This window comes from Barbus barbus (genome assembly GCF_936440315.1).
Source record: "Barbus barbus genome assembly, chromosome: 10".
In the NCBI taxonomy this organism is placed as follows: Eukaryota; Metazoa; Chordata; class Actinopteri; order Cypriniformes; family Cyprinidae; genus Barbus; species Barbus barbus.
The window spans coordinates 31,998,427-32,012,213 of record NC_136738.1 but is presented as its reverse complement, the minus strand read 5'-3'; the positions used below and the strand labels follow the sequence as shown (position 1 = coordinate 32,012,213).

Genomic DNA, 13,787 nt, shown 5'->3' with positions numbered 1-13,787 from the left:
AACAAGTTGCAACATTCAACAATTTTCATAAGGTGATGTAATGTTTTATGGTTAAAAATTACAAATAGATATCATATTTTCCCAATTTGATCAATGTACATTAAGACAAATGTTATCTATAACAAGTTTACTGAAATGCTTTGCTTAAATGGTTAACTAAAAATTAAACAAAATATTTTCGTTACCTGAAATAAAATAAACGTTAACATATTTCAGCAAGTTTCCAAACATCTCACTTTGATAACTAAAATAACTACACCTAAAACATCTTTCTTTCTCTCTCTATATATAAAAAACTACTAAAAAACAAACAACTAAAATTAATAAAACTTTAATGAAAATGAAAATAAAAACAGAAAATTTGCAAATTAGCAGGGTTATTATTGTTAACTAAAATTAAATTAAAATTAAGCCATTTTCGTTACCTGAAATAAAATAAACATTAACCCATTTAATATTTTTTTTTAACTAAAATAACTAAAACCCTATAAATTACACACACACACACACACACACACACACACACACAGATAGTTAGAGAGATAGACAGATAGATAGATAGATACTAAATTACAAAAACATGCAAACATTACTTAAATTTCTAAATGAAAATGGATTCAAATATTTCTATTTATGCAGTAATGCAAAAATGCATAAATCTGGATAAAGCAGGTTCAAAATTAATTTGGTCCTGTTGACACAATAAAGGTTTTTAAAGAGAACTTTAAATTTCTCTATTTATGCCTCTATAAATCAGAAAACACTGTCAACTAGAAAAAAATAATTTTCACCATATTTTAAGGAATAAAATATTTCATAAATTAGTCCGAATGATACATAAACAAACCCCTCAGTAAAAGTCTTCAGAAGATCGAATAAAACTAAATTCTGGTTTATGGATTTATGTAAGCGGCCTCTAAAGATAAAGTGTGATAAAATAAATACCTAAATGTGCATTCTGATTAAAAGAGTCAAAAATCTTTTTATCTTGTCTTAAACAACATCTTGACTCATTTGGGACGCACCCCGCTCTGCATTATTGACATTACTCCATGTTTACTCATCTGTCTCAGATGTAAGTATTACCATTGCAAAGTAGACAGTGTCACACCATCCACCCATAATAAAGGTATACCTCAAAGCGCTGTAAATCTCTCGGGATAAATGCATGCACCGAATGCATGTATGAAACGCATTCATGCAGCAACGGCCAAATTATCCAGGTTAATGCTAGATGATGGCAGTGAGGCGGGAGCTGAGATAAAAATATGAATGGGATTTGTGCCATCACTCAGAGGAGCGCGAACATGGCAAGCCCTGCGAAAAACATATGGGATGCAGGAAACGCATCGCCTTGACTTCAGCCACGACCAGCTGCTATAGATGGCCAGCGTCCCAAAGTCTTGAGCGCTGCGGACACTGATGACCAGAGTAATGTGTGCGAACGGGTCTAAGCTTCAAAAGGGTGTTTCATATTGTTAAAATTATCAACAGGTGACTGAATAGCGGGGATAATATTTTATATTAAAACTAAGAGGAAAACTACCAGTCAAAAGTTTGGAATAATTAAGGTTTTTCATGTTTTTTTTTAAATTATGCTCTCCAGGACTGCATTTATTTGAACAAAATACACTATAAATTGTGAAATATTATTACAATTTCAAATAAGTGCTTTCCATTTGAATATATAGTAAAATGTAATTTATTTCTGTGATCAAAGCTGTATATTCAATGAATAAAACTACGTTTCGCCTGTAGTGTCTTGCTTTAAACAACATCTTATAAACAAACCAAAAAAATAAATAAAATAAAATCCATTGCTCCAACAGACTAAAATTAAACTGTTATTGAAAGTATTAAATTGACTGAAAACTATTATAAACTTGTTGAATGGGCAGCTGAACAACTCAAATCAGACATATTTGTTCTATCTGTTTGAGGGTGTGAATAGAGCACTAATGATCTGTGATGACGATGATGATTATTGGTGATTTGATGCAGCGATGACTCACGTCATTATTCTGTCTTATTCAACTGACTCATCTGAAACATTCAAAAGACACAAATCGCACGTCCCTCACAAGATGCGAACGACAGCCGAACAAAAGAGCACATCATGACTAAATGCCAAAGCAAACATGCAAAACTCAGTCGGACCCCTGCTGCTGCTGCTTCTGAGAAACGACTTTATTAACCGGCAGGGAGCAAATCTAATCAGGCGCGAGAGCTCGATAATTGTGTTACGTGAATTATTCCGGTCAAAAGCTCATGCTAAATGCTTCTGGTTAATGGAGTCTCTGGACTTTACAGCATCTCATCTTACCTGACCAATCAAATTAAGCAGGTGAGGTGACTGCGAGACGCTCTTACAGCTCTTTGAGCCGTCTATCAGCTACACAACCAGCACCTTAACTCCAGTAAAACCTGATTTGAAACGCTCTACATAAGCAGCGATCCTGTGCATTATAGGAACAGACTGAAGCAAACGTGAAACCTGATGCATAATTGATTTCAATGCAGTTATTGTTAGTTAGAGCCAAGTTAGTAAGTGTAACACTTACAGCCTTTATATATAATGCATTACAAAAGTATTTCAATGCATTAATTAAAGCAACTTATAATGCATTGTGTGATCTCACAAAAAAACTGTATCTGGAGTTATAATACCTATCTATTCACTGTTACAACTAGAAAGTGTAATGCATTAAAACACATCACAAACAGCTGATCGACAAATATTATAATGCATTTTAACTTTTATTTTATTTTAACAATTATTTCAGAAAAGATGCATTACAATATGCATTGTGAATACTTTTATAATGCATTATACATGAAGGCTTCAAGTAAAGTGTCCAAAATCAAATTGACCAAATGCATCCAAAAAGCTCATGCAATACACCAGAGGTCCCTGAAAGTTTCAATGCAAAGGGCCAAAAATCAAACTTGACAGATCATGGTCTAAGGAGGGCCAAATTACTCAAAATTAAATAATTAAATAAATGTTGAAATATATAAATAAATTGTTAAATACATAATGAAATAATTAAATACATAAATAAATGCAGAAATTAATTAATTTATTTATGTATTTATTTATTTATTTATTCATTCATTAATTTCTTTATTTCCTCCCTCCACATTTCATTTTCAGGGTTATGGTTGTCGGCACGTCACTCAGTGGGCGGCGTCACCTTTCCGGCGATTTCTTTGGTCTTTCTAATTTAAGCGCCTTTTTCTTGTACTTAAACACTGGCAGTGTTGTGTACTGTAAATACACTGGAAAAAGTGATAAGTTGACTTAACTTAATCATTTTAAGGCAACGGGTTTCCTCAATTTTTTTTTAAGTGAACTTGTGAATTGTCAAGTTCACTTAACTTATTTTTTTTAATTATTATTTACTTAAAAAAACGGAGGAAACCCGTTGCCTTAAATTTTTTTAAGTTAAGTCAACTTATCACTTTTTACAGTGTACAGACCAGTATCTGTCAATGTGACAATCAATTCTGTCATATTTTCCAGCGTTCTCGTTCTGAACAATGTGTGCCATGTGCTTAGATGTATGATATGGCCAGCATACTCTGCTGCGATGCGACGTGTGCCCCTCTTTAGAGTGACCATACCTGACCGTAGGTTGACCGTAGATCCCAGCTTCTCACACACACCATGATTGGTCAATTATGTACAATGCTTGCATGCTATTGGTCAAACTACTTTTCAATCATTACCTTCAGCAAGCACGAAAACAGGAAAGCAAAGCCAAAACTAATCCTGGCCGTGTCCGGGAAAAATAACATGCAGTATAAAAGGTAGTTTACATGATAAAAAGTACAAGTAACAAATACCTCGTTTTATTAATTTAAACAGGCCTTCGAAGTTTAGCAAAACCTCGCGGAAGTGATTTTTTCATGGTGATTGTGCATCACGAATGTATTTATTACACGAAAATGTGTTATTTTTCAAGTTAATCAGGTCAGTTTTGATCACGAACAATACACTGTGCTTAAGCGGTGCAGCAAAATTATGTCATAATCAACGTTTTGATTGACAGCTTCCTCTGCAAGAGTCGACAACAGATCTTTTACTGCACCATACTCAGCCATAGCTCGTGATGCGAAAAACAAGAAAAAGACCAAAGAGGTGACGCCGCCCACTGAGTGACGTGCCGACAACCATAACCCTGAAAATGAAATGTGGAGGGAGGAAATAAATAAATGAAGAAATTAATGAATAAATAAATCAATGAACGAACAAATAAATAAATAAATAAAATGAATGTATTTAATTAATTAATTAATATTTATATATTTATTTCTGCATTTATTTATTTATTTAATTATTTAATTTTGAGTAATTTGGCCCTCCATAATGGTCATGGTAAGTAAATGTTGCAATCTATCTTGGATTAAAATGTATTAAATGACCATTTTCATTTTACCATTACCAGTTTTACATTAAATTCACCTTTTTTTTTTTACATTTCAGTGCAAAAATAAATTAAACAAAACACAATACAAAAATATAAATGTGCTTTACAGGCATGTTTATTTATTTCTTTCTTTCAGTTAGTTTTTCCTTCCTCTTGTAATATGGCACGGTGGAGCAAATCAAAGGCTCTGGCCTGCAGTCGCTGGTTTGTGCATCTCTCACACCTTTCTGTTGGTGTGATAAAACGCTGCCAACAGAGCAGCCTACAAGGTTTTGGAGTGAAGCCCGTGTGTCTCTTATGTAAACTGTGGTGTGTTTATTTGATTGGGACTGTAGTGTTAAATGATAGCAGAAACCCAATGCACAGCCATTTCATTTCCATTTCCAAACCGCTACCGACTCAAACACGGTTTGAAAAATGTCCTACTTTACAAAGACTACAGAATACGTAAGCGCTCTAATTTCTCTCTATACTCTAATTATAAATGGTCCGCTGCACTAATAGAGAAGGATTGCAAGATTTAAAGGAGGCGCTGATCCAGCTGGCCCAGATCTGATCTCTCGTTACAAAACACTAGAAACAAGAGCCAGAATCAGCTGATCATCTCACGATACTGTAAATTAGATTTTGACAGAATTTTGCTTTGTTTTCTACAGTTATGTCTATGAAAAAAGGAGGACTTTAGTTTGTTTTTGCATGCTGAAATGGTTAATTGGTTTATATAATGAAAATAAATTTGATGTAGGATTCAATTTTCATTTTGAAATTGCTAATAATTGGCAAAACTTAATAGAAATGGCATATTACACTGGATTATATGTGAAATTTTGAAGTTGAAAGACTAAAATATTCGGTCTGTTGGTGGTTTTTGGCAAGAACAAACTGCATTGAATACCAGATTTAATGCCAACTGTCTAATATCTGTCTAAGGAGACTAATAAATTACACATTTGTGACTCAAAACTGCTATTCACAAAAATGCTGGAGCTTGTGTGGGATCTCAGAGAGCAAACCTTATATAAACTTAGGAGCAATGGCATTGAAAAAACTTTGCTTTTATGCAGAAATCAAGGAATATTTTTGAGAATGCACTGAGAATGGAAACAACATCATGCACAATTAATTTAAAATCTTTAAAATCAGCATTCAACTAATTGCTTAACTACAGTATTATTACAGAAATATGTATTTATGAAAAAAACTATAAGCGTTGTTACAAATAACTAAAGCTGAACTGAAATTGAATGTGAGGAAATCATTATGATGCATAAAACTATAATAGCTGATATTATAAAAGCCATAATGAGAATATCTGCATAAGGACACTAATAAATCACACATTTAGCGCAAAACTCTTACTGCTTACAAACAGCCGCTGGAGTTTGTGTGGGATCTCAGAGCAAACCTTATTTCATTGAAAAAAAAAAAAACAAGTTGCATACTGTCTGTGTAAAAAGCAATGGATATTTTGAGATTGCACAGAAAATGTAAACAGTGTCATGCAAAATCCATTCCAAATCTTAATAATCAGCATTCAACTGATTGCTTAACTATAATTACAAACTAAATCCTAAACTAAAATGTGTCAAATATCAGAAAATAAATGTCACATATCAAAACTAATAAATGACACATTTAATAATGCAAAACACTCAACTGCATGTCACAGAAATCCTGCGTACAAAACACATTTTGTTTGGGATCTCAGATAATAAATGTTAACATAGAAGCAATGCAACTTGTGGCAATGAAAAAAAAAAACAATCGCATACATGCAAAAGTTAAGAAATATTTTAATGATTGCACTGGAAATGCAAAGTGTCATGAAAAATTAATTTCAGATCTTAATCCTGAAAATGAACTGATTGCTTAACTATAATTACAAACTTAAACCTATACTAAAATACCTAAAAATTAATAAGAAATATATCTATCAAATTTAAACTAATTAAAATAATCCTTCAACTGAAATGGAAAGTGAAGTGATAATTTATCATTGTTCATATATTTTAGTTTTGCTGATCATAATCATTTTGTTATAAAATTTAAAAAAAATAGCTGCATGAGGACAAGCTTTAATGCCAAATGTCAAACAGACCGAATAAAACCGACTAAAAAGAGACTGAACTCTTTTTAACATAAAAGCAATATACAGTATCTAAAAAAACACTGCTTAAACACAAAACACAAAATATTTTGAAGATTGCACTGAAAATGGAAATCTTAAGAACCCTAATTTTTCCAGTCTGAAAAGCACAAACTAAAACTTAAACCAAAATATGTACAAACAAACTAATCAGAAGAACAATCCATAACTGCAACTAAAACTGAGCTGAAATTTAAAGCATTAAAATTAATTATGAACAGAAAAACTATAATATCCTGATATTTGACATTTGTCATTAACATTGGCTTTTTTTTTTAATCAACTAAGGAGACTAACAAATCTGATTTAATAGTGCAAAACACTCGGCTGCATGTCACAGAAATCCTGCAGTCGCTGCTGTGATTTGTGTCCACGTGACTCAGACGAATCCTCAGCTCACCCACACGCTGTCTGTCAGCACAGACTACAGATCATTCAGCGCTCGGAGCTCGGGTTCGATTCACAGCTCAGACACACAAACACAGCTTCAGCCGCTCTTCATCACTCACTCGTCTCGTCTCGTCCAAGCCTCTGAAAGCCCCGGGCACAAACACTTGCCCTGAACAGCAGATTTTTTTCATTTTCTTTATTTTGAAGATGTTGCTTCTATTTTAAGACTTCGAGCCGGCGAGCAAAGAGCAATTCGACCAAACGCAGCCCGACTGGGAGAACGAAAACATGCTGCTTTGAACACCGCCACAACATCATATCAGCAGTGGAAAACTGGGCTTTCTTGAAGGATTGCCCACTTTCTTCAGACTAAAACCTTGAATGGTCAACACATCGTAATTACAAACATTTGCAGTAAAGTGCAGTAAAATCATCTATGTGTATTATCACACAGACCAAATGCAATCAAAACTCAAAGATCTACGTGCATGTGTTTATTCCTATTTAGAAATCAAATTGTTTTCATTCTGTTCCTCAAAATGTAAAAAAAAATAAAATAATAATAATAAAGCAGAATTACTTTTGTTAATAATTTAGAACTTCACAAAGGTCAACAGCAGCTGGTTAAAACAGCAAATGTGAAAAAGATAAATTGATTTAATATTTAAGTATTTTCAGCTCATTTTTATTTAAGTTTTAGTTATCAAGTTAAACTAAAAGAAAAAAAGGGTTCATTTGGAAACTCGCTAAAACAAAATAAGTTTAGTTTTATTTTATTTGAATTCATTTCGATTTTTTTATTTGAGAAAGTTTCCAAAGCAACATTTCTCATTTTCACTTAGTTTTCCTTGAACTTGAAAACTAAAATAAACATGAATAAAAACATGTATAGACATGATAAAAAAAAGGACAAAAACAAAACAAAATTACTAAAACATTAATTAAAATAAAATAAAAAAACAGACAAAAACCAGCTGAAAAAAAATCTTAATGATACTAAAATAACACTAATTTGAATTTTTTTATTATATACCTTTTTACATAAGAAAAATATTTATTTTTATACTACAGCCCTGAAAAGTACGCTTAAACCATGCTAAAAATGTCTAAAAAAGAATGCATTGAATAACAAAATATCAACATTTTAGCATCAATAAGTATTATCAAACATGGACCAAATGTAATAATAATTCAGAGCAATGGGCAGTAGTTTTGAAAAAGGGGAAAAAAACATTTTCTTTTACAGAAAAGCATATTTTACTTGCTATTCCCATATGAGTTTCCCATCAGCCCCTCTTAAAGCTAAAATGATGTATGAAAATCTTTAAAAGAAAATACAAAGTCTCTATAATGCCGTCAACATTCAAAGAGGTCACCAGCAGGCGGCACAACGAAAGACAAAACTAAATAACACTTGCTATAGGGCAAGCCATATACTTTCCTACAAATAAAAGAAGTGTTTTTGATACAGCGTGTACTAAAAGTACACTTAAACTATGCTTAATGTCTGAAAACAAAAAATGTATATATTTAAGAATAGACGATAATATCATATAATACCTGTATATGAAATAAAAGCAAGTGCCATTTATTTTAAAGGATGCACGGTGAAGTTTCATTGGCTTGAAATAAATAATAAAAACAACAGAAGTGAGACTTAAGTATCCCAATACTTTTGCAGCCAATGTAAAAAAAATTTATGTGCACAATTAAATGCTAAACAGCATTGCATTAGTTATCATGTTAAAAAATACAACACTAGTATTCATTTGCACCAGGCATTACAAACACAATGAATCTCTTTATCAAGCATTGTGCAACTAAACTGTCAGATTCAGCCATGCTAGAGCCCTTAATAGTGTGCCACCCTAAGACATTCACCGCACCTGTCCGGCCGCCCCGTTCATCATTTCCTGAAAGCATCACATGCCGCAGTAAACAAACACGAATCTGGCACATATCCGATGAATATTTCAAAAACGGTAACTTCTTTTATGGTTCGAGTCAACATCAAGAAAAGACTTCCATAACGGACGTTAAAGCATAAATTATTACACACCCGAGTATGAAGCTGCATCTCAGCCAAGGAAGCAGACAGACCCGACGGGAAGCTCCTGCTCACAATATCCCGCATCCGATGTGCATGTGCCCAACGCTGTGTTCGATTCTTACATAAGTGGCCCCGGCCGTAGACCCTCATGTGTCACAAACCCCGCCCTCTGTTGACGAGGCGGCTAATTAGAAATCAACTAAATAAGCTGCTTTCACAGCATGAACGCCAACATGAGGACCAGAGGAACATTTAATGCATACTGGGTGTTCACAGGATGCAGCCTTGTGTCGAAATAATCATATAGATCATATAATAATAGTATAGTATAGATGTAGATATTATAGATAATGACTAACCTCAGGATGCTCCAGTCACTCTAATAAGCAAACAGTTCAATTGGATAAAAGATAGATTTTTTGACATATCTCAACATGAAAATCAAAGTACTGCCTATATGTAATATATAGATAAAAAACGGAAAATAAATACATAAACAAAAAAACAAAACAAGAACAACAGTGTTCTTATTAACTAAAACAATTTAAATCGTTTTGAGAAAATGAAACATAGATGAAAAACCAATTTAAATTATACATTCTGCATTGGCAAGTAACTGAGGTTAAAGTACTAAAATTAAAAATGAAATTAATAAATGAAAGGATATATAAATATTTAAGAAATCAAAAACTAATAACAATAGCAAAGGCACATAATAAAATGACTAAAACGTATGAGAAATATATTACAGAAAAATTGGTAACATTTTAAAAATAAATTAGTAAATGTTGAAGTTAAAATCTACTAAATATTGTAGTAGTTAATTGTTAGTTAATTGAAGTTAATTGAAGTTCACACTCTATACTAAATGAGGAGCATCAATGCTCTACTACCGACCAATAAATAATTTTACAATTAAATAATTATTAAAATAATTTAACCATTAAATTAAAGAAACTTTTATAGACAATCTTTGAAAAATAAATGCTTTAGAAACTATTTATATGGTAAATATTGAGGCAGGGAAAATAAATCGATGCATCACAAATCGAGAAATGATTCAGCATCTTCTCTCATCTCTTCTTCGTGAGCATTTGAGTGAGCAGATAACTAAATAAGAGCGCCATCTACTGTTAAAATCTAAGCTCAGAATCGCGATGCATTCGTAAGATCTCAGAATCCATCAGCATCGATTTATTGTCACAGCCCTAATATATCTCAAATTTAGATTTGTATCTAAACATTTATATAAATAAATACAGCATGCATTTAAAAAGGGGGGGGTGGGTATAAGGGCGGTATTGGCAGAGTGGTTAACCAGAACAATTTAAAATGGCACTTGATGTCCAAAAGGTTGCCGACCCCTGATCTAGTGCATGTAAACACAGACCAGCAAGATCAATACTAGATGCACTAGATGGAATATAAGAACACACCCCTAACACAGTACTTTTAGAAGCAGATGTGATTCATCTATATTCCTATAGACAGAAAAAGCCAAAGTGTGTCTCCTTGTCGCTCCAACCGAAGCAGCTGTAGACTCACATGTTGCTCTTAGCCTCCTCACATCTCATTTATCTCACGTCAGTATAGCGGAAAGAAAAAAGCAGCATTAGTATCTTTTACCGGTTCGTCACTACAGAAGGCTGATGCGCGTTTCTGCATGCAAATGTGCTGCGTGAAGCTTCACTCGAGTGTTAAGCAGATCAAAGCCGCTGTCGCTCTCAAACTCGCGCGGAGTCACCGTGTGCAGTGCGGCGAGGAGGACGGAATCAGTATTCGGGACGCGAGGATGGAGGGAGCGTGACAGGTTACACCAGGAAGCGTCGACAGTCAAACATCTGCATCGGGAGGAAGGCTGAATGCAAACACACTCACTTGATGTAGCAGTCGCGGGTCTCTCTAGAGGACGACATCTCCCAGCCATTGGAGGGTCCCTGTGCGGACGACCAACTCCCAGCGGCCTGCGGCGGACAGCAGGAGGACTTGATCCTCTGACTGCAAGACAAACATAAGACCACAGCGGTCAGGAGAAGACGACAGAGACGCTGTGAGGAGGAGAAACCATGTGTAGACTGCGAATCATGCAACACAGTCCATCTCAAAGCAGCTTCACAATAAACAGGAAAATAATAGTGAAAATGTGGCAAAAGTCATCCAACAGCAATTGAAATTCACAATACTTGTCATTATTCAATGCTGATTCGATTCAGTTCAGTACCTGTCAGTGTTGCAAAATTCAATCAATCAATTTGATAAATTCAATGCGGTTTTAAAGTATATTGTCATTTGGCTTAATTCAGTTCAACATTGATTCAATTCAAAAGTGTTGATGTTGCAAATTTAATCAATTTTGAAACTAATTCACAAGTGTCACTCTCCAGCTCAAATCAATTCAAAAGCTGATCCCATTCAGTTCAATAACTGTCAAAGCTGCAAAATTCATCAATTATTGAACACATTCACAATTATTCAGCTCAATGTTTTATTAAATTATGTTCCGTGTCAGTTGCAAATTTAATCAATTATGAAGCAAATTCAATTTCAGCTGTAAAGCAGCTCTACAGAAGCCAATAATTCATCTTAATTCAGTTCAACATTGATTCAATTCAAAAGTGTTGATGTTGCAAAATATAATCAGTTGGTGAAACTTATTCACAAGTGTCATAAACCAGCTCAATTCAGTTCAATATTGACTCATTTCACTTCAATAACAGTCAATCTTGCTAAATTCAATTATTAAATTCAATTCGGTTTTAAAGCAGTTCAACAGAAAATGTCATTATCCAGATTAATTCAGTTCAAAAGTTGATTCGGTTCAGTTCAATAAAGGTGTCAATGTTGCAAACTTCATCCGTTATGAAACAATTTCACGATATCGTTATTATTCAGCTCATTTCAGTTCAATAACAATGTTGACATCACGAAATTCCATTATTAAACAAATTCAACTCAGATTCAAAACAGCTTGACTAAAGAGTGCCATTAATATATTTAAGAATAATGGCTATAAGTGCCATTATTCAGCTTAAAACAGTTCAAAAGTTCATTAAATTCAGTTCAATAATAGTGGCAATGTTGCAAAATTCAGCAATTATTAAATTAATTTACAGTATTGCTATTCAACTCGATTCAGTTCCATGTTGATTCAATTCAGTTCAATAACAGTGTTAATGTTGCAAAAATGTATTAATTATTAAATACATACTAGCATCATTCCACTTAATTCAACATCATTCCACTTAAGTCAAGTGTCAAATGTTGTAAAAATTAATCATGAAATGAATTTACCATATTGCCGTTCAACTCAATTTGTTTCAATTATGAAACAAATCTAATTCAGTTTTAAAGCAGCTCTACTGAAGGCAATATTGCCATTATTTATCTTAATCAGATCAAATGTTGATTCAATCCTGTTTAGTGTTGCAAAATTCATCAATTATTAAACAAATATGATTCAGATTCAAAACAGCTCTGCTGAACAGCGTCATTATTCAGCTTAATTCAGTTCAATAGTAGTGCAGATGTTGCAAAATTCAATCATGAAACTAATTCACAATATTTTCCTTACTGAGCTCAGTTCAGTGTTGATTCAATTCATTTCAAAAACAGTGTTAAGGTTCCAAAGTTCAATTATGCAATTAATTCAATTTCAGGTCTACAGAAGACAGCTGTCAGTTGTACTGTAAAATAAAATTGTTTATCATGCAGCCCTACTTCCCACTATACTGAATATTGCTAAATATGTTTACTTTTTAATACTGAATACAAAAAATAATAGCACATATGGGGAGTTTTTAGCCGTAGACCCGTAGGCTTTTTTCTCCTCTCTAAAGCTGCTGAATATCAACCGCTAACAGCCTGGACTTCATTTGTGACAGTGATTTAATTACATTTATTATGTAATGCAATCATCCAAGCCTCAAGATTGTCATGCTTCAGTCTTGTACGCTAAGAGCTGTGAAATTGATCTAATGCTGAACTGCTGACAGATTCCTTAGAAAGCCTGATATCCAGTGGGCCGTTTGATCAAAGCCGTGTCAGACTGAGCTTCACATCATATAACAGATCACTGAATACACACCTGACTCACTGTATCAGTGTGGAGCTCAAGGGCAACATTAACACTAAACTGCAGCAAAGATAGTTACAGAACCCAAACACCCACCTGAAGTTAAACAGAAATACAGATGATGATCCACTGAAGCAAAACTGCTCCTTAGAATAAAAGCACTGGCTGTATGATTTAGGCCTTTAAAATTCAATTAAAAATTATATATAGAATTTTTATTCATTGTTATTGATACAATTTTAGCTTTATATCTTTATTACTTATTATTAATGTAATGCATTAATGTAATTATTGATGCACTTGATGTAATCATGAATCAATGTTGATATATGTATATATATATATATATATATATATATATATATATATATATATATATGTATATATATATATATATATATATATATATATGTATATATATATATATATATATATATATATATATATATATATATAGTAACTTATGAAATAAATAAACACTGATTATCATCAAAAAGCTAAGCAACAATCAACTATACTTTTTCAGCAAGGTTTTACCCAATTTTATCAATTTTAGTTTTATATTTTTTACTACTTAATGTAATGCAATAATTTTGCATTAATAATTGATTAATGTAACTTTTATCAATCACAATTGAATATTTGATTACTTATTAATTCTCTCTCTCTTGCTCACACACACTTTATAAATGTACAATA

At 32.9% G+C, this 13,787-nt stretch overlaps 1 protein-coding gene across 2 annotated transcripts in view; it reads right to left on the bottom strand.

Annotated features, from left to right (window-relative positions):
- Positions 1-11,008, bottom strand: part of LOC306876416 (FERM and PDZ domain-containing protein 4-like) — a 31,205-nt gene extending 20,197 nt beyond the window's left edge. Inside the window, exon 1 of one of the 2 annotated variants that reach the window (XM_079427552.1) lies at positions 10,895-11,008. In XM_079427552.1, the coding sequence (XP_079283678.1) occupies positions 10,895-10,932 (38 nt within the window). In that variant the 5' untranslated portion in view covers positions 10,933-11,008. Of the gene's footprint in view, positions 1-9,025; positions 9,112-10,894 lie in introns of those variants that run through there. The other variant, XM_079427553.1, reaches the window with a different exon arrangement.
- Positions 11,009-13,787: the final 2,779 nt, after the last annotated feature.